Source organism: Platichthys flesus, chromosome 4, assembly GCF_949316205.1.
Source record: "Platichthys flesus chromosome 4, fPlaFle2.1, whole genome shotgun sequence".
In the NCBI taxonomy this organism is placed as follows: Eukaryota; Metazoa; Chordata; class Actinopteri; order Pleuronectiformes; family Pleuronectidae; genus Platichthys; species Platichthys flesus.
In genome coordinates this window covers 16,314,446-16,335,551 of record NC_084948.1, presented here as the reverse complement: position 1 = coordinate 16,335,551, position 21,106 = coordinate 16,314,446, and the positions used below count along the sequence as shown (strand labels likewise).

General features: G+C 40.5%; 1 protein-coding gene across 2 annotated transcripts in view; it reads left to right on the top strand.

Annotated features, from left to right (window-relative positions):
• Nucleotides 1-21,106, top strand: part of limk1a (LIM domain kinase 1a) — a 48,671-nt gene that overhangs the window by 4,932 nt on the left and 22,633 nt on the right. The window contains exons 1-2 of one of the 2 annotated variants that reach the window (XM_062385526.1): nucleotides 4,281-4,550; nucleotides 15,862-16,000. In XM_062385526.1, the coding sequence (XP_062241510.1) occupies nucleotides 4,456-4,550; nucleotides 15,862-16,000 (234 nt within the window). In that variant the 5' untranslated portion in view covers nucleotides 4,281-4,455. Of the gene's footprint in view, nucleotides 1-4,280; nucleotides 4,551-15,861; nucleotides 16,001-21,106 lie in introns of those variants that run through there. The other variant, XM_062385525.1, reaches the window with a different exon arrangement.

Below are 21,106 nucleotides of genomic sequence, written 5' to 3'. Positions count from 1 at the left end.
GGTTCATGATCACTACAAAATCCATCCATCCATCCATCCATCCATCAATCCATCCATCCATCCATCATCTGAACCACTTATCCTTTTGACGGTCACAGGGGGCTGGAGCCCATCCCAGCTGACACTGGCAGAGAGGTCAACCTGAACAGGTTGCCAGTGTCTCACACAGTCCACATACAGAGACAAACAGCCATTCACACTCACATTCACACCTACAGTCAATTTAGAGTCTCCAATTAACCTAAGCTGCATGATTTTGGACTTTGGGAGGAATTAGTCTCCAGAATTATGTTGATGAGTTTCTTCTTCTTTGAGGTAATAAAAGTCCTTGTGCCTCCTCTAGTGCAGCTCAACACATTGTCTGTCTCTGTGTGGAAACACCCCCCCACGGTGTGTCATTAATGAAGAGTGAATGAGAAATCTGAGGAGGGTATCTGGACTCAGGGCTTAAGTAGGCAATGGTATCGGTGTGTGTACGTGTGTGTGTGCGTGGGCGTGTGTGCATGTGTGTACAGAGACATCTGGCTACCTCAGCACAAGTATTTCAGTGGCTCTCTGGCTTTCTTTGGCACAAAAAAAGATAGAAATGAACAGACAGTGTTTCTCTCATGGAGGCCTTTTACCTCTCTGAGCCCAGGGGTCTGTTTTGACATAAACCGTCCATATTCACACTTCGTAGAGGTGTCTGATATCCGCCTACAGCTTCGGCTTTACAGCTTCTCCCTGTCCACCATGCAGTCACAACACATCACAGAAGTGTTAAATATACAGCACAAAAGCCATGTCACTACTAAGTCTTCAGTTTAGTTAGTTGTAGTCTTTAGGAAAGTGTTTCTCTCAGAAACCATTGTGATATTTCCTCATAGAACAAACCAGGTCTGGAACATGGGGATGTTGGTCTGACCCAGATCCACATCCTGAGAGGGGACAGCATCGCCACGGAGGAGGAGGAGGATTTAATATGGATTTACCAGTCAGACAAGACTTCTGTGGAACATTTGACTTGTGGGAGCTTAAATCCAAACAAATAAATGTCAGAGAGGAGGAGGGGAAAATAGAGGAGAGGAGAGAAGAGGGGAGAGGAGGAATGCCAAATGAAAGTGACAGTGTTATGTAGAGATTATAGCAAGTCCCTTTTGGTGGGAAAAAAACTGCTTGTCAGAAATAACAGTGGTTCACTGGTGGTTTCATGGGAAATGCAGCCATGTTCTCACTGTAAACTGTTTTAACACTGGATGGGTTCCCAAAGCTCAACTACACAGACTGTGTCATCCATTCTGTGCCAAGAATTGTGAGTCAACCACCAATATGATTTTCTTTGTTAGGATATTCATAAACACAAAAAGAAAATCAATATAAAAAATGTCTCATGATCAGATAGAAAATAACAACAATATATAAACTACTACTGCTAGTTTTCGTGTCCCAGGTCTCCCTTGGCTGTGTGCATGTCGAGGTGAGAGCAGCACGAGCAGCTGTTATTGGGACGCAGGATTGGGTAAAACCACCTGTGACTAGCATCATCATCTTCATCATCACTACCATCTGACATCAGACCTCATAGAAGCAGCCTCAGCCATCACATCAGAAACGTTAAGGCGGAATACAGAGGGTTTTAAAAGTAGTTCACTGATTGGCCGTTGAAGGATGTTTTTAAACTGAAACAGTTCCCACTCCTGGTTTATCACATGTCCCACTGTGAGAGGTATGTCTCATTAAATCGTGGCTTTCACCTGAGAAACTAAAGGGAGCAGAGACAGAGACTATTTCTCGTGGGGGATCTCTGAGTCGGTTTATTTGTCTTCCCAAGGGGGTGGAAGAGATTATGTTAATGTCGATCTTGCCATTAAAGAAAAGAGGAAGCCTGTGTAGTATGAAGGTGTAGAATCCTTATTACAGCTCTAAAACCTTGAGTGCCTCTATATAATGAGGAATAAGAGGATTTATGTTTATCAGCATTCTATTGGTTTCATGGTCTTTGTAAAAAAATATATATATTCATGTGGTGTTATCTCTGGTCATTATGTAGATTTATATTGCATTGTCTTAAATGGAAGCTTACTTTTATTCAAAATAATGCCCTTTCCTGTTATTCTTTTGATAATAAAAGAGATAAGATGAAATAAGAACGTTGGGGAAATTCCCTTAAAGAGTAAGACAAAAGAGCAAAATAGAAATAAGAATGGGCAATAAAATCAATAAAGCGATACAGAGATATGTACATGATCATATCTTTTCTTAACACCGATTTGGAAATGTACTTGAAACTAGATGAAGTGAATCCACATCTTTTCAACATCTTTATATTTGTACTCAAGCGGTGAACTCCTGCTGCAGTGTCTCTGCACCACAGTGCGGCTCTGTCCTGTTCTCACTAAATCTATTTCTGCTCCACAGTCACTGCTGAGTCCCAAAGGACAACAGAGACTTGTGTCGTAGTACATAAACTTCCCGTCCAGTGTGCGTCACCTGATGTCGTATGAAGTCAAAAGTGGGCTCTTAAATCTTTAATCATGTACAGATACAGTTTTCTTACTCAGTCTGCACTCGTTTTCATGTGAGAGTGAAATAGTTTAGTCAAATCTGCCTCTGGTTTAGGATGAGCTGATACAAAGTCTGCAGCTCTTCTACTGTCTTCCTGTGCGGACACATTTCTGACTGCAGGTGTCTCCGCCCTGAGTCACTCTGCAGAACAACATCACTGCCACTGATAACTGAATGATTTAGGACTTGCATGAAGGGATAGATTTGTAAATCTGCAAGGTTGAAACAACAGATTGAAGCAAATCTCTTGCTAAAGAACAGCAATCATAATACAGGTGTAGAAAGTCATGTATTGCTGAGATATGAATGTGCACCAGATTTAGTTGTGCAGCTCCGTTCTGCAGGGAAGTTTTCTGAGTAGCAGACACAGTGAAGAGCTGCAGTGACTCAGCTGTTTCTACCTGCAGATGAACTCTGCCCGGTTACAGAAGTTGCAGGAAAAGATGGAGGCAGAACAAGATAAATTATTGTTGGACTGGTGACTGAGCTGAGGGAGTAAATAAATCATAATGTGCATCACTGACCTCCCTCTGTGTTACTGGTTCTTTGGAGTTGATATTGTGATACCATGATTTGAATTACAATTTAAACGAATTACAGTCGTTTAATTGATCCATTGAGTGACATAAATATAATCTGCTGCATTGCTGTGATCAGATTGTGTTGTAAACATGTATTCGGTTTATAAAACAGACGTGTAAAGAGTGTGACATTTTTTTCTCTTCATGTAACACATCTCATTTTTAGCCCTGAACATGTCCAGATCCTGATGACTGTGTTAGTCTCTACTGCTGTCCTCCATAGCAACTGTTTCTATGGTGATGTGAGGCTGAGACATCCACATGTGATTTTAACCATCACTGGACTGACTCTCTTTCGGTTACTTACTGTAAATCAGTGAATTAGCCAATGAGACCATGAAGAAATGCTCCAACTCTCAGGAATACTTTCATGTAAAAATACTCCCTTACAAGTGAAAGTCCTGAATGACATGAAAAACTGAACGGTTTTGTTATATCTGAGGTTTTCAGTGCAGCAAACGTTACACATATCTGCTTTTTTGCTTATCTGCATTGATATGCAGATGAGTTCTATCTAAGCTGATACTTAGAAGGCTGATTAGTTACTTATGTACATTTCTGCTACAAAAAAAAACAGCTTGATATTGTTTATAGGGGTTTCTTATTGTAATTTATTTGAATTCACATAACAGTAATTCAAATTGTTTCAAACTTCCTTCTTTTATCAAGGCAATGATTTTTTTGTACAAATATAGTGTTACATGTCTAATTAGGAAGCAGTATTCATGATACGTTCATGCAGTATGGACATTTGTTCATGTGCTGCATGGCTTCTGCCACTTGGTGGTGTCTTTGAGTCGAAGGATTGACTCCGCCCACTTCGAACACCACCCTGAATTGCACACTTCAGTCAGGGCTACTTGTCCACCCCCACTCACTCCGCTACACAGTGAGTTCAGAGCAGGTTCATGTGAAGCAGCCGGTCAGTGACTTTGTTGATGTAGAAACAAACACTGAAAACACAGACTTTCCTCTTTGATCCATAGCTTATTTAGGAGATTTCAAAATATCCAGATATATATTGTGTATCGCGATATAGCTTAAAAATACTGCGATATTAGTATTATGGCATATCGCCCAGCTCTACTTCATGGGGTTTTAAAAAGAAGAAGCCAGCAGCTCTGTGACATCTGCAGGGTCCTATCTGCTCCCACAGGGACAGACGACAGGAAATGCTCAAAGAAGAAGCGTGACCCCTGGGTGCAGCTGCGCTGAGAGAGGAAGTAGAGACAGAGAGACACAGAGGGAGAGAGAGTCATTGATGGTTGAGCCAGCGAAGTAGAGAGGGAGTGTGAGGCTGGTTGAGCTGTTGAACATCAGAGCTGCTGACATGAGTCGTTCCTCTGACTGTCAAAACAAGATCCTCGCTCCCACCGCTGACATGTCAGCCAAGGTCCAGGGCATTGACAGACTGCAACTCTCAAAGTAAGTGAACCAAGGAAGTTATGTGAGTGGACGATTTTGAGTCTGTGGTTTATCATGATATCACTCAGGACAAATAGACTGAAAAATAACAAACTTAACGAAAGTCACAGTGGCTCCAGCAGACGTGGTTTGTTGATCTTTCATTAAACGGCACCCTACTAACAGCTGGGTTAAAGATAAATGTGTCTGGTGGTTCAAACTAAACATTAATCTGAAAGATTACTAGATTTATCTAGTTTATGATTATTTTATCTGTTGTAAAATCCTTATGGTTTTAACATATCTAATCATGGTTGTTTTGTGCAGTCTCCTGAATACGACTTTTTCCTTCATTAATTGGATAAGAGTTTGGTAAATGAAACATTACAAAATGTCTATTTACATTATCCAAGGAAGAAATGACACAAATAGTCTAATGTATTCAGACGAGCAAGTCAAAAACTTCATGGATAACTTTGACTCTTTTTTATTACCGTTACGGATCTGGATCAGGGGGGGGTAGATCCGGGAATGTTCATCTCTTTATTTAACATTGGGGGATAGATATTTTGGTTGATTTCTCAGAGAATAGTTCATGGACCTTGATGAAAATATCAGGCATGTCTAGGGGGCTGATATTTATGTGGGTGTGTGGAATTTGGTGCAGATCCAAATAGAGACTGGATCTAGTGAGTTAAAATGTGGTATCATGAGGAGACCGTTGGACCTTGGCTGAGGTATCATCTCTGCTGAGTTCCAGTTTAGTTTCGATACACATTCATGTTTCTGTTAATTACACACAGTAAAGCTAACAAATTCTGTCCAACCGCACATCTTTACTCTAGCCAAATTTGAGATAACTTCCTGTTTCCTATAAAATGCCTAATGGGCTTTTTGTTTCTAAACAACAGTCTAAAGCCCAGAGACAAAAAGAAAAGCAGAAAGAATTGATTCAAAAACATTACACACAGGTGATGTGCTCTGTTTCCTGAAAGCTCCGTCCCAAGGTTCAGCAGCAACTGTTTCTCACACCTGATGTTTCACTTCCCATCCTGTCTCCACACAGAAGCTGTTAAACTGACACAAATGAAACAAACAACAGCTTCTTTAAGTTCATAAATCAAACTTGCAGGCTCCAGTCAGACCCACAGTTTAATAAACAGGGTTTACCAGAGGGACTGCGTTATTGAAATGTGGTTAAGGTGAATTACTCATTTCTCTTTAGATTGTCTCCCACTTCTCGTTATGTGTCACACTTCTGTCTGTGCGGATCCAGGAATTCCTGTTTTCAGAGCAGAACATGACTCAAACGTGTCTCACATCATCTGCATGTCTGGTTGTTATAGATGAATGTTGCTGTCACGATACCAGATAGTGTTTTTATAAGGTACATTGTGTGTGTGTGTTGGGTTAAACATTTTGGTGCCACTTATTGATCTGGCAACATAATTCATTGCTGTTTTGCTCTTTAACAAACCATTCAACCTTTTTAATTTCTAATTTGTTATAAGTCAGAAATATGAACGGAAGCTCTCCGTCGTTTCTCCACTGAAATGTCTGAACTCTCAGAAATGCTGCCGGCCATCTGGACGGATATCCATTTTTAAATTGTTTATCAATGTTTACAAGTGTAGATATATTGGATTATTGTGGACAAGTTTATTTATGACTTATCCACTATAAATAGCTGCCAATTTGTTTACTGGAGGGGTCTCACTAATGCTTGTAGCATTAAAAAAGTGCTGAAGGGGGATTTTGTACAACCTGGCAGCTGCAAAAGATTTGTTTTTAATAGTCTATAATGACAGACCCTATATGAAAATATAATATATAAGTATATGTATATAGAGAGTCCAGGAAGTGAAGCCAAACAAATACTCTCTTGAATGACCAACAGAGGGAGACTCCACTAGTTAAAAAAGTCAGTTATTATATAGGTCTATGAGAAAATTAATAAATAGTAATTCAATCTCTAGTTTCAAGTCTTCTTTAACAGAATGCTGTCTTTGTAGGGCCCAAGCACTGACAGGCCCTGACAGACAGTGAGGCCCTATTGAAATTGCAAGGATTATTATAATTTATTGCCCTTTTCTTATTATACGTTTTAAAAAAAAAGAATGTACCCCCTGCGCAGAAGTGGACCGCGCAGGATTAATTTCATTTAATTTCCTTTAAAATTTGTTGTATTTTCTTTTCTATTTCCCCTTCTTTTACATGTTATTTTAATTTTTAAATTATGGTCCTATTAAGAGTCAAATAGACGTTAAAGCACAGAAAACATTGGGTCATGGATACTGTGTGATTAACAGATACTACTGTGTGGGTGGGCTTGCTTTTATAGATGGAGCCCTATCAGAAACTAGTATAAATGTATTTATTGATATGGTGCTGTACAGGTTTTCTGCATACGCATTTGTTAGTCTGACATTTTTTTTACGGTGCTCTCATTGAGCCAACTGCAGACAGAAGTTGATGCACTTAGATATACTTTACACTTCATGAGTGAAAAAGGAATGAATATTCTCCTCTCACACTCTCTGTCTGCCCCAGTGACTCCTGCTCCTCATCACCGTGACGCCTCAGGGCCTCGTACCTGCTGATAACGTACAGACAGGAGAAAGGAGTCGTCCTGTGTGTTGGCGCTTTTTGATTAAACAGCCATTCCCGAACTCTAACCTTTGGCTCCACTACCGTACTTTTAATTACACTGTGAAAATTCAATGTTGTCGCTTTTGGAGCAGATAGAGTCCAGACTTAAACCCTGAAAATGATTAAAGAAAGGAAGATTAACGCCCTGGTTCTCCTTGTGTTGAGTTGTCAGTCCTGTAGCTACAGGTTTGACCTTAATCTTTAAAGAAATTATACAGACTTAGACACCTTTGACATTTCATAATATATGTTTAAAAAGCAGACTTCAACTTTTTTGGCTTAGTTAAAAAACTGTTGGGAAACTTAAAGGGGAATTTCAGAATGTCTCAACCTGGGCCTTGTGTTTCTATATGTAGGTGTTTAAATGAATGGTTCTAACTTTTGGAATCGGTCCAGTAGAAAGACAGGAAGCACAGGAAGACATGGCGTCAGTGGATACAATGTAGTCTTATGGGGCACGAGTCCACAAAAAACGTTTATATCACCAATACAATTGTTATTCTGCATATTTGCTAAGAGTCTGTGATATGCATTTTCACTTCAGGTGTGGTGCTATTGATCATGGACATATGAAAACAGACATAGACTCCAGGTCTATAAAATGACATTTTCAAAAGAAAGCATATTAAATCACACTATGAATACAGTTTATCTTTTAATAGACTTTGTTTCGCAGCAGTCATTTAAACTAGTTAAAGGAGGAAAAAGCAAGTGTAAATTAAAAACATTGACAAAGGCTTCACTGCATCAAGTGTCCCAGTAAGCGATGTGAGTGAGTGAGTGACCATCAAGATGTGGAACTGGCTGCTGTAAATGAAACAGCAGCAGCGCAAAGAGAGCTGTTAGTGAATGAGGCCTCTGCAGCCTCTCCTGGATCCCAGTAAACAACACTCATGGTGGTTCCCAGAGCTCACTGAGACCTTTTATCATTTCCCCACAGTGAAACAAGTGTGAAGGGCCCAGACCGACCGTGCCGACAGTCCGTCAGTCACCGCAGCTTAACAATCACAAAGGAAACTGCTGCCGTGCACATCATTCACTCACAGTCTGCCAGTGCCCCTGTTTATCAGCTGAATAGACCAGTGAGCCTGGGATAAAGAGCGCGTCTGAAACATTTGTTCTGCAGAGCCCGGGCTACGCAGCCTGCAATTATTTCCACTGATTCAAATTCCCAACCTGCTTTCCTCCGCAGCTTTTTGATTTATTTAGGCGCAGTTTGATTCTAATGTCAGTGCCACTGAGCTTGAGTTTACCAATGTCAGGGGAACAGTTAGTTGAGGCTGGGTTTGGTTGGGTTTCCACCATGGAGGTTGTCCTGGTGTCACCATCAAGTCAGTCCAAGTCAAAAACAAAAGCAGCTTTGACCTGCGGGAACTAGGGTGACTAGCAGGTCAACAGTAAAATGAATTACCAGTTAAAGCAAAACAATGTAACTTCTACTGAGCAACAGCGCCCTCTGCAGCCACAGATGGTGGTTTTCATGTAGAGAAAAAACAAGACATGTCAATCTCTTGACTGTGTAGTCCCACACAACTAAATGGTGTGGTAACCCCCCCCCCCTCCTTTTATCCTTTATTATTATATGCATTGAATCGGTTATTTCCAATTGTAAATATACAATTTATAATAACAGGGGTAAAGTCTTAAACCTGATTGGATGAGGGAGCTCTTAGTGATTTTTTAGTAGAAGGCGATGAGGTAATGCCTCTTTATGTTGGAGGGTGACATCATCGCAGTGGCATTCTCGGTTGCCATGGGAAGGGGTAGGGGGAGGAGTGGGAGTTGATTAAACAAGGGGGCACTGAAAGGGAAGTGTGGGAACGAGCTGGAGGTGTGTGCGTGTGCCTGTATGTGTGTGTCCTGGTCTATCGGATAACCAAGGTGCTTATATCAGTACATTTTAACAGCAATTTATATACCAAAGGTAAATATATGTATAAATATAAATATATTCACAAATATGGGAACCACTGTGGTTGGATTTTTTCTCTGTTGACTTTGAGTAGTAGACGTTATCTCATCTGAGATATGACTCCCCCCTTTCACAGGGTCGGTTTTTCCTTCACGTTCTGTATCCGTCTGTTGTGTTAGACTCAGTGGTTCTCCTTTATTTTTGGTTCCAGCCTTTTTGCGGTAGAGACAAGATGCAACTTTTTACAGTCTGTGCAGAATCTCTGCTAAGGGTTAAAAATGTTCTCTCCCACCAATATTTGATAATTATTAGAGAAAAGTCCGCCATACATAGTATAGTATATCTTTTTGTTGCTACGAAAAGTTCATCAGTCACCAAATGTAAATTCACCAAATGTAAATTCTCTACCTTCTACATTATGTATATGTTTTCCACAGTCGTATTATAGATTTCTTGATGAGGATAACGTCTTGTCATATTTGCCTGTGTATTTGTAATCCTCCTGGAAGTGGACATCTTGGCTCTGGATGAGGAATCCTCGTCTATTTATGTCTCCCCAGAGGGGCAAGAGAGGGGTCTTCCCCAGACAGTTTGCTGGTTTCTCAGCATGACTGTCAGCTGTGTGTGTGTGTGTGTGTGTGTGTGTGTGTGTGTGTGTGTGTGTGTGTGTGTGTGTGTGTGTGTGTGTGTGTTTACCCTCTTACCCAGAGCCCCCCTGTCTTTTTCCCAGTGGCTGTGTTTTGTCTTTGTCTGTGGGGTTTCAGCTTCGCCAGCAGGTCCAGTAGCATTTGCTGAGCACTGGGACGGTTTCCTGCAGTCGACACATTTGTCTCTGTTAGACTCTCACAGACTTGACGTTTACAGTCTGATTTTTCATGATTGTACTGGAAGGTTGGGTCGACCAGTGTGTCGACTTATGGATCCCAAGTACTCAAAGCATTTCTGCTGTCAGGCCTGCTGCCTCTGCAGACAGGAAGGAGATGGATATCCATCTGAGCTGCACACAGATGATGGAAAACTTAATATTTAATGAGTAGATGCACACATGTGTGTGTGTGTGTGGTGTGTGTGAGATAGATGTAGCTCCTCATAAATGTGCATCTGTCAGTTGGTAGAGATTCGGCTCAACACCTCTGCCAGGACACACACACGGTTTCCTTTTGACTCCTCCTGCTTCCTGTAGCAGTGTCAGCCTGCACGTCATTTAATGACCTATGGCTACATCTTTGTACAAACACACACATAAACACACAAACACACACACACGCACATAATATAAACGCTGACCAGAACTGCATGATCAGCACAGTTTTTGTGGGAGTCAGGTTAAATTCTGGTTATATTTCACTGTGAGACATTCAAGGACACATCTGAAAAAAGAGTGAATAAAAAAGCTGCTTGTTTGTGCATCACTTTTTTCAAATGAGAGCAGCTGTAATTTTGTAATGGATGAGCTGTTTGACAGAAATATAATAGATGATATATTCATATTTAAATACATTTTGACAATCAATCAATGCCTTTTATTTTTTGAACAAAAATAGTAAAACATTTTATGTTAAAGTTTTATTTAATAAAACAGATCCATTTAACACTTTACATTTGGCTTTGTGCAGTTGTAATGGACATCTTTTCAATATTTGTCAGTTTATTAGACTTAATTTAATAAAAAAATATTCTCAAGATGAATTGATGGACAAAACAGCTGTTACTTTCTGCCCTGGTTCAAACTTGTAGAGTAGATATTTGTGTCATTCCCGTACTCTGCACAGTTTAGTGGAGCAGCTGCTGAGCAGATTCATGTTACACACACACACACACACACACACACACACAGACACACACACACACAATTACACAAACACACAAACACACACACACACACACACACATAACTACAGAGCTCCGAATTTCAGACCAGTTTCACCAACAGACGACATTTACCCCTAATTAATAATTAATTGTCCATCTCCATATCTGTCATTTATCTGTATGTGTGTGTGTTTCTATGAGACCTTTGTCTTGTTCATTTTCACAGAAAGATGACCCTGATTATATTTCAAGCTGAATAATCTGCTGTGTATTATTTGTCATCAATAATCATTAGGTCTATGGAACACCAGAAAAAGGAGCAAAAACGTATTATTTATTAAATAAGTCATAATTCCTCAGAGGCATCTTTCATTTATCTGCCTTGTCTCATCATTGAACATATTAAATTCATTATAATTCTTGATAAATATACTGTAGGTAAGACATCGTCATATTGTAAAAGCTGGAACCCAAAAACATTTGACATTTATGCTTTAAAATGAATGAATTATTAGAATATTGTCAGAGATGAATTAGTTTAGTTTTTGTTGTATTTTAAAGCCACATAAACACATTGTAATGTAAATGTGCTGGAATGTAATCTGTTATACAAGATGAGTGGTCAGAGGTGAAGGCAGATTAGACATTTTTCCTATTTTTCACCTGTGTGTCCTTATGTCTTGTTGGATATATTTACATTTTCATCAGATTCATCAGTTCCTCAGGGGCGCCGACTCCTTCATCCTCTCAGACCTGCTGCTCTCGGTTCATTCATATCAGGAGGGACAAGTTAATCATGTTAGGTATTGACCTGGGTCAGACGTCAGGCTGATGAATAGAAGCGGAGTCGTTCAAAAACAAATCACATCATGAAACTGTCCAATTAGATAAATGAGGGAATAATAAATATGAATAATTACAGACTAATACAGAGCAGCATGTGGATCATTTATCTGGTGTGTTAATCATTTAAATTTGACAAAGACACACTCAAATATCTTTGCAAAAAATATCTTTAAATATAAAAATACAGATAAAAAAAAGATCTTAGGTACATTTTTACCTTCACTAAGAGTATAATGTTTTTACCAAGATTAAATTATAGTGCGGTTTCGAATCGGGGGCAGATCTAGGAATCTGTTTCACTCTCTTCAACATTGAGAGATAATTGAGAGAGAGGTAATTTTTCCCCCCGCCTTTTTCCATGTAATTATTAATGAGTCTTGATAAAATAATTAAGCACATTTTTTTCGGCACTGATATAATTTGCAGCTTGATTGAATCTACAGGGACTCTGAGGCCTTGGAGGAGGTATTTGCTCTACTGAGTGCCATTATAAGAGTTCATGTTCTATTTTACATTGTCACCTGTGAAACATATTTTTAAGAAGTGTCAAAACAAAATGTTCCAATGTCTCACACCGACCTAAAACTAGCAGATTCTCTTCCAGATAATGAAAAGTAGCTTTCACAGATTATAAACGCTGAGTAAGTGAATGTGACAGCACGTAGCTGGAGTCAGATGTTATAGGTGAGAGGTTGAGGAAAAGGCTGCCGGCTTTTGACCTGGAAAGAGGAATTTATTACTCTGTCAGACATTTTGAGCTAATTCCATCAGGGATTTGTCTCCTCTGCTCCGTCACTGGTTGTTTCCTGCCCCTCAGGGGATACAGCTGGCTCTCACAGCGTCTGCTCCCTCTCACTTGTTATTTATGTCCGAGCAACGTGTTACTTTTTCATTGTCTCCAAGGTCATTGTCTCTTAAATCAACCATCTTTTATTTTCTTCACTCTCTACCCTTTTTTATAATGTGTTTCCCATACATCCTCACAGATGTTCTCTAACTCATTCCTCTCTGTGTGTTCACCTTGAACTTCAGTTTTCCTTGCTAAGCAAAGGGTCATGCATTATTTAGTTTTTCTCTGCTTTTGATTTTTGCACAGCGAGGTGCCACGGCTTAGCCCAAAACCAGAGTGTGAGAAACTGGTTTTGGGAGCATCATAGAAGAGTCTTTCACACTGATAATCCTCTTACACGTCAATGCTCATCCCCACACAAACTCAGTCGCACAAAATTGCCCAAATCTGAGCACACAAAACCACACAAGACACAAACTAAATTTGTATTGTGGTTTTCCCTTATTTATGGTTTGAAACTGTGTGTTTCCCTTTTTTCCCCCTATACTTCTGAGACAAGATTATTGTCCCGAAGGCAGAGATTTTTGCATTTCCATCTGGGAGACACTAATGTATTCACCCATATCTTTAATCCTCTGCTGCCACTCCCAGCTCCAAGAGACGCTTCCATGAAAGAACTCAACCTCAGTGCATTAAAATCACTCTTAGTGTGTGTGTGTGTGTGTGTGTGTGTGTGTGTGTGTGTATGTGTGCGTGCTTGTGCGCGTGTGCTTGTGTGTGTGTGTGTGTGTGTCTGCATGCACATTTAACTGCAGCTACCCTCCTCAGGTAAGACTTTGCCCCCGAAGGGGTTTGGCAGGGTTCTGCAGGGTGTGTTTGTTGGCGTGAGCGTGCGTGCAGTGAAGGACAGATATTGAGTGGCACAAAGAGCCATTTGAGTAGTAGATGTCTTCTGAAAGCCTTGACCCACTTCCAAGTGTCCTCCTCCTCCCCCCGCTCACCGAAACACACTGCACCACACTGCATCCCAGAGGCTGCTCCGTCACAATCTGCTGAGTTGTGGTGAAGCTCTGCACCCAGACACTGGAGGGAGAGGGTGTGTCTGTGTGTGTGTGTCTATGTGTCTAATAAATGAATTGTGTCTGTATGTACTGCAAGGTCATGTGTGTGCAAGGCTGTGACAAAGTCATATTGAGTGGTTAACCAGTTGTTACTTTACCAACCACACACAAACAGGTTTTACTGCAGAATGGATGTAACTCTATACATTTTGTTCAAATTCAACCCCCTGCAGAACAGAGAGTGAGTGAGAGCTAATAATTATTTTAATATGGATGATGCATTAATTATGTTTCCAGTAACTGATGAATCAATGTCGATTGAAATTGTGCATTGCAGTTTCTTCTTTTGTCAGCTCACAGTCCTAACAGTGTTTTTGTAGTGTGATTACTATACCTGATGCTATAACATCAAATAACATGAAATATTGCTAAATAATGTTAAATAAATGAAGTTTAAAAATGCAACATATCTTCATTCTCGTCAGTAAGTCAGAGCCACAGGACATAGTCGATTGTTTTCATCTCTACATCGCATCCAGACACCAGGAAACACAAAATGTTACTACAATGAGTAAATTAAACAGATTGGGCTGTCGGCACAAGAGAAAACTGGGATGATATGTGGGATGAGATGAAATATTCTGCTCCACACCCTCTGAATATGTTAGCAGCCGGGGCTGCTTTTAAGATGAGGTAAGTTCTGCTGTGGAGGTCTGCAGACACTCAGTGACACACTCACTGACTGTTACACACCGATTTAGAGAGATTAAAAACATGCACACACAAGCTTGCAAGCACGTAAGCAGGGCATTGACTGATTAATGAACGATGTGTACATTATAGACCAGGGGATTAGCACACATTTAGATTTATGGACAGATGCAGAGTAAATGTGGCGGCTGATGTGAAGCCACAGTGTTTTCACACATATGAGTGGATAGGTGCAGATAGAGACACGATGTCTGGTCAGTGTGGTTCTACCTGCCTGTTCACTTTAAACCTGCTAAGTCCAACAAAAGCTCCTTGGACATGTGAGTATTTTTTGTCGAGCTTGTTGTGTCACTGCAGAGTCAATATAGGACTAATAAGACTCCTCCCTGATGGTCATGTTTGTGCACATTATATAACTGGATCCTTTATCATGGTTCCCGTTAGCCTTCACAAAGTGTTCCTTCTTCCTGTGCTCTACATATTGATGGCATGTTTAACCACTTAATATGACAGTCCCTGTGGTTGTTACACAACTACACACACTCTGAAACTGGAAAAGCATGTTGTTGTAGTCGTGCACCACAATGATTATGTTGTGTTTTGTTTTTTTTGGAGTGATCTCATATGTTCCTCGTCGGCTGGGCTTGTGTGTGACAGACACTAAGGCCAGATCCCATTTCACCCTTTCTCCCCAGCTCTTAGCCATCCCCCTCCGCCTTGCGTGTTTGGCGTGTAGGTGTAGTGCGTCCGGATACTTGTTGGGATGGAGGCGAAGGGCCAAGAGTTCGGCCATACAGCCCTCCAAACCAAGATTTTTCAGACCCACTGAAAGAAAATGATATTCAATATCTCAACAATATTATTAAATAACAATACGGGATAATCATGCAAAAAAAGATCGCCCAGGCACTAGCGATCGCTTTTTCAAGGTTTTTGTTTTGCTATCCTTATTAATGGAGAAATTGCTACATTTGTGGGTCGCTCTCACAACTTGCTGGTGTTTCTGGGCCACCCCTTGGTTTGAACTAAAGGTTGTGAAAATCTTATTTTGAGGGCTCATCCCATCTTCATCCCAACAGGTATTGGAACAGCCTAACCCCACACGTGAATGTGCAAATTAAGAGGAAGGGCTGAGGGCGAGGGCCTATGGGTCAAATAGGATTTGGCCTAAGAGACTTTTATCACCATGTAAACTATAATTTGGGGCCCTGCAGGGCGTCATTAGGAGGGTTAGAGCTGGTTTTACAGAGTCCAGTTCAACGTCATACAGTGTTGACACAAAAACCACCTAATCTGGTTAATTTTTAAGGTCCTAACTGATAATTAGTGAGGGAGTGATGATGCTTGCCGTCTTGTTTCTCCTGTTTTTGCAATTTCTTTTACAAAGTAGCTTAATACTACCTCAGACTATGTTTTGATTTATCATTTACTTGATGAATGAACAACTGATCAGCTATGCAACTGGCATTTCTGGATTTGTATGTGTCACTCTTATGATGATGATTTTATCTTCAAATACCTAACTGCTCTCTGCCTCTTCTCTCCTGTCAGATGTTGTGAGTGCAGCGCCTCGCTGTCCCACTGGTATTATGAGAAAGATGGACGGCTTTTCTGCAAGAAGGACTACTGGGCCAGGTTTGGGGAGCTGTGCCACGGCTGCAATGATCCCATCACCACCGGCCTCATCATGGTAAGAGGATCTTTCCGCTGACTCACCTTTCTCATCACCTCCCTGCTTCTTTGTCTGCGGATGAACCTCGAGTCACAGCTCGGAGCTGCGACACACAGACATCCAGGAATTTACAGCCTCACATACATACATGCATGACGGTCCGGTGCCAGACCTGTAACTCACCCTGATTCCTTTGACTGCTTCGTCATCTTAACTTACAGACCACCGGTGAACGTCGGAGCTGTTGATGTGTGTGGTTGTTGTGACACAGGAGAACACAGAGGTTGTGAATAGATGTGGCCTCAGCAGCGGAAAAACAGATAAACAATAGAGTCGACCTCTGTTGATAAGTGCTGCGTCATTATAGGCAAGACGAGATACCGGCTTCACAGGAGAGTTGTGTCTATTTGTTGATTAGTTGTTGAATCACACTCATTCAAAGCTTGAAGAAACAGATTAATACTGAATGTCAGTCTACTAGAATATTTATTCGAGGCCACTCAAGACCAGTTGGAGCACAAGTGAAGGTGCAATGTGGTTTCTGTTGGGAAGATGTTTATATTTTGGTGTGTGTAGAGATGTATGTATATATAAAGTTGGACGATGCGTCTCCACCTCCTTCTACCGTCCACACATGAAGCCAAAATATCCCTTACATGATCGACCAATAATTGGTTGGTCTCGGCTGTCAATCAAAATGAGTCGCCCTGTTCTCATAGCATCAAATAAGTAACAGAAACACTCTTTGATAAAAATGCATTTGATGTGTACAATGACTTTTTGAGCTGCTCCATGTCTCATCCATTAAACTGGAGGAGGTTAGGTTAATGACCTGTACTGGAGCCAGCCACCAGGGGGTGATCAAGACATTTTTGGCTTCACATTTGGTGCAGTCTATGATTCCAGGTTTTCTCTTCTTAGCATTTGTGTCTTTTCTTTGTCTTGTCTCATGAAAACCTAACATTTGTGTGTTCTGGAAATTATAATTCACCTAAAGGGGGATTTGAGGATGTTAACCTGAGCTCCTATAATTCATTTATCAATGAATCCATTAATTTAGGAAATAATCAGCAGATTTATTGGACACTAAATTACTAAATACATTTTTTGACCAATAATGTCATGAACATGCTACTGAGCATTATCCTGGTACTCACAGCCGCTTTATATATTTAATGTTCATCTTATTGGGTGAAAAGTGGCAGAACACCAGGCTCCTGCTGCTCAACACATTTCACTACCTTACAGAGCAGATGTTCTCAATATTATCTCCGCCAAGACCCCCTACATGATTGAAAATAGACCAGAGACCCCCTCATGTATGTCCCTTGGAGTAATTTTGTGAAGCCTGTTTATTTAACACTTGGTTGTATTAAAAATATTTTCACCGTGTAAACACAGGATACCAAAACATCAGCATTTTCAGGGATAAATCTGGAAACTCTTCACAGAAACTAGCTGCCTGTTTTTAGGAATGTGGTCAGTGTGTAGAGTTGATCCATGTTCAACAGCAGCAGGATTTATGACTCCCTGCTCATTCATCATTGCGAAAGCTAACACAGCCGGGCCGTGGTATTCATCGTGGTATCCACCCGTGAGGTAAAATTAGAATTATCAGCCGTGGCAGCAGACGATAGGAAAACTATGTCAGCTGCGTGTGGAAATATGTGAAGCTCATATCCTGGAAAAACACCGCCTGTCTACTTTGCATGAAGGGCACATGACAGGGAAATTATTTAAAGTGCCATTTGAAGTGGGATTTAACTCAAAATATATAAATTTGCAATTCAATTATATGCAACAAAATATCAAGGCTGTTGTTAAAATTCCATTTAGAGTCTTTAGTTCTGTCAAGTTGAGGTGATAAACTGTTTCTAAAGCCTTGGAAACCCAGAACATTGATTTAAAGAACAAATGGATTGACTGTTTGTGCTGCTCTGATAGAAGAAGCTGGTTTAAAATAAAAAGCTGAGTCTATTATTTGAACATATAACTGCTTTCTCTGACACTCTGCTTCCAGGTCAGATTCTGCAGTGTGTCATGGTCACGATGAACACAAATTATTCATGGCTCTATGTGTGTGTGTGCGTATGTGCTTTATCACACTGTTTCCAGACAGCTTGCCCTTTGCGGTGCAATCTCAGTAATGAAACATGTAGGAGACTCTAAAGTGAATTGGGTGGAGCGATGGCTGCCGCACCACTGCTCCTCTTCTTCCTCCTGTCTCTGCTTTATAGCTCCTTTTACAGTACAACAGTGATTGACTATCTCTGCAGTTACACTTAAGTAATTCTGAGATCTGGCAGCCAATCAGGTCTTAGTGCCAAAATGGCCGCAGCAGCTGTGTCACAGTGTAGACGTGCAGACCGAGGTCAGCGGGCTGCGTCTGTGCCACACCCAGCGGAAGGAGAAGCAGTCGCTCTGATGGACGAGCAGAGCAGCAGGGAAACATGATTCTATATTTATGAAATACTCTGACGCGACTGCACCTGAAGAACTCGATGTCTTAGCCAAAGACTTCATGCAGTGATAAGTCAGAGTCTGCAGACACACAAGTGATGGCCGGCCATAGAAACATTCATGTGAGAGGAGGAGAGTAAGAACGAGCTGTGTTTGCATTTCCTGGGATTTTGTTTCAGGCTTTTAAAATGTTTTCTAATCGTTCTCTCTGCACCTTTGTTAAAGGATTTTTTACTTAAAAACCACCAGGGTTATAAATTTGCTTCCATTTAACTTTTAGTTTGAGCTCTTTACTTGGCTCAGACAGCTGTGGCTCAGGAGGTAGAGCTGGCCGTCCACTAACCAGAAAGTGGATTGATGCCCGGCTCCTCCAGTCTCTAGGAGACGTGTCCTTTGGATAAAAAGCTGAGCCCCTAAAATTGCCCATGATAGAAGTGTGTGACTGGTTTTGACAGATTGTTCTCTTATTGAAGGTGTTGATTTATTCTGTACATTTTCTCAGGATCTGCAGCTGCTCTGTGGATGGAGCCATTTTTAAACTGGAACGATGGAGACAGTAATGTTAGGCTAGGTTTAAAAAGAAAAAGTACCCCAAGGTTCTGCAGTTGCATCTGGGGAATTAAAAATGTACATTTGTTTTTTTTTCTTTTAGTGTGTGTGTGTGTGTGTGTGTGTGTGTGTGTGTGTGTGTGTGTGTGTGTGTGTGTGTGTGTGTGTGTGTGTGTGTGTGTGTGTGTGTGTGTGTGTGTGTGTGTGTGTGTGTGTGTGTGTGTGTGTGTGTGTGTGTGTGTCTGTGTGTGTGTGTGTGTGTGTCTGTGTGTGTGTGTGTGTGTGTGTGAGTCTGTCAGCAGCTATAACCTCCAGTAAACAGGTTGTAAATCCATCAGTGGATGTTACTCAGTTGTTTACGACCTTTACTGTGACTAATTTACTTACTGAACACAGCTTTACCTACTGTAATTTCTCTTCTCCAGTCCCTCCATCACTCTGTCCATCCATCACTCCTCTTGCAGACAGATGAATGTGCAGTAGTCACCTTCATCTCCACTCTCAGTTTAGAGTCATTCGGTTTTTCTTATGAACGCAGCAAGACGAACCTGTTCAGAAATAAAATAGACACCTTTTGCAGCCGGTGTGTTAAGTTGATCAGGGAGACCCAGTCAAGGGCTCATTGTTTGGAGTTAGATGAGTGGAAAAAAGAAAGAAAAGAATTGAAAAGTGTAGGATTAACTTCTGGAATCCTAAGAAACAAAGTAAATCATTGGATCAGTGGATATTTGACGTATGAGTTATGAGAGTAAACGTTTCTGTGACCGTCCTCTGTGCAGCACTGAACCTCGTTGTTGGTCCATTAGGTCTTATTCTTGTTAGGACATGACCAGTTATGAATTTGCTGTTTGCAATGTCATTGTGTCAGAGCATTTACAAAAAATGTCCTCCTGGCAGATGGTTCTGGTTCAGCTCTGACTGGAATCAAATAAAATCTCGGGGACTTTCAGTTTTTCTCTCTTTGTTTCACAGATTGCAACACACATAAACAGCTGAAGGTGAAATCCAAGACGTTTCCCTGAAATCAGAAGTGTTTATGAATCAAGGAGTTTTGTTTGGCAACATGTAAAATTCAAATCAGATGTGCTGAGTGTTACACCATGTGAGTTCCCCTAAGCACGTCATTAGGAGTTTTTGTTGTTGGTTTCAATTTTGTTTGATACTATTGTATTGTTTCATTTGGAGCCTGACAGAGTTTTGGGGACAGATGCTGATACTGATATTAGGAAGTAAAATCATTCTGATATGGATATATCAGCCGATATATACATCTACCTAATAACTTAAGAAATCTGTCTGTTTGGAAGTGGAACACATATCTCAAGGAGCGTTCATCTTAATGTCTTCACACTTGGCATGTGTATTGTTTAAGTCTCCAAAAAGTACAGAGTTGAATAAAGAAAAACATTTGACCATGATTTAAGCTGTTTAAGAAAAATTAATTTAACTGGGGTTCGTTATGTTACAGTTTAACCATAAACTTTATTATAAATTACTATAAGTAGAAAGAAAAGACAAATATTTACCAAATACAGAGACCTTGAATTAAGACTGAATTGGACTCTAGCTGCTTTTGTTTAGGGTTACAAAATATTTACAATAGTTGAAACATTTTTAAAATGAAAAACATACTGTAAAAAAAACATGAACATCGTGGGGGGGGGGGGGGGGGGGGGTTGTCACAAATAACAGGTCTGACCTGGTATGAATTCATGAATGACAAAGTTTAAGCGTTTGTTTGTTTATTTAATAACATGCAAAATCAAGATTTTTATTTATTTACCTGGTGTTCACAGTATAGATACACACTTGATATATTGTATGTCACGTAGTTGGTTAATAACTTCTGGTAATTTCAAATTTTCTAACACTTCAACCTTTTGTTTCTCTTTAATATTGTAAGGTCCCGACCTTACTATTTAAAGTGCCATGAGTTAATTCAGGTTGTGATTTGGCGCTATACAAATAGAATTGAACTGAATTAAGCAGTCCAACAGTTAAAGTTTCATTGTTGTCCTCCTTCTCTTTGCTCTCTGACATTATGAGTGATAGAGGAACAGAAATACTTTGTGGGGTTGATGATGGAAAGTCCCAGATTATAAAGTGAACTTGATC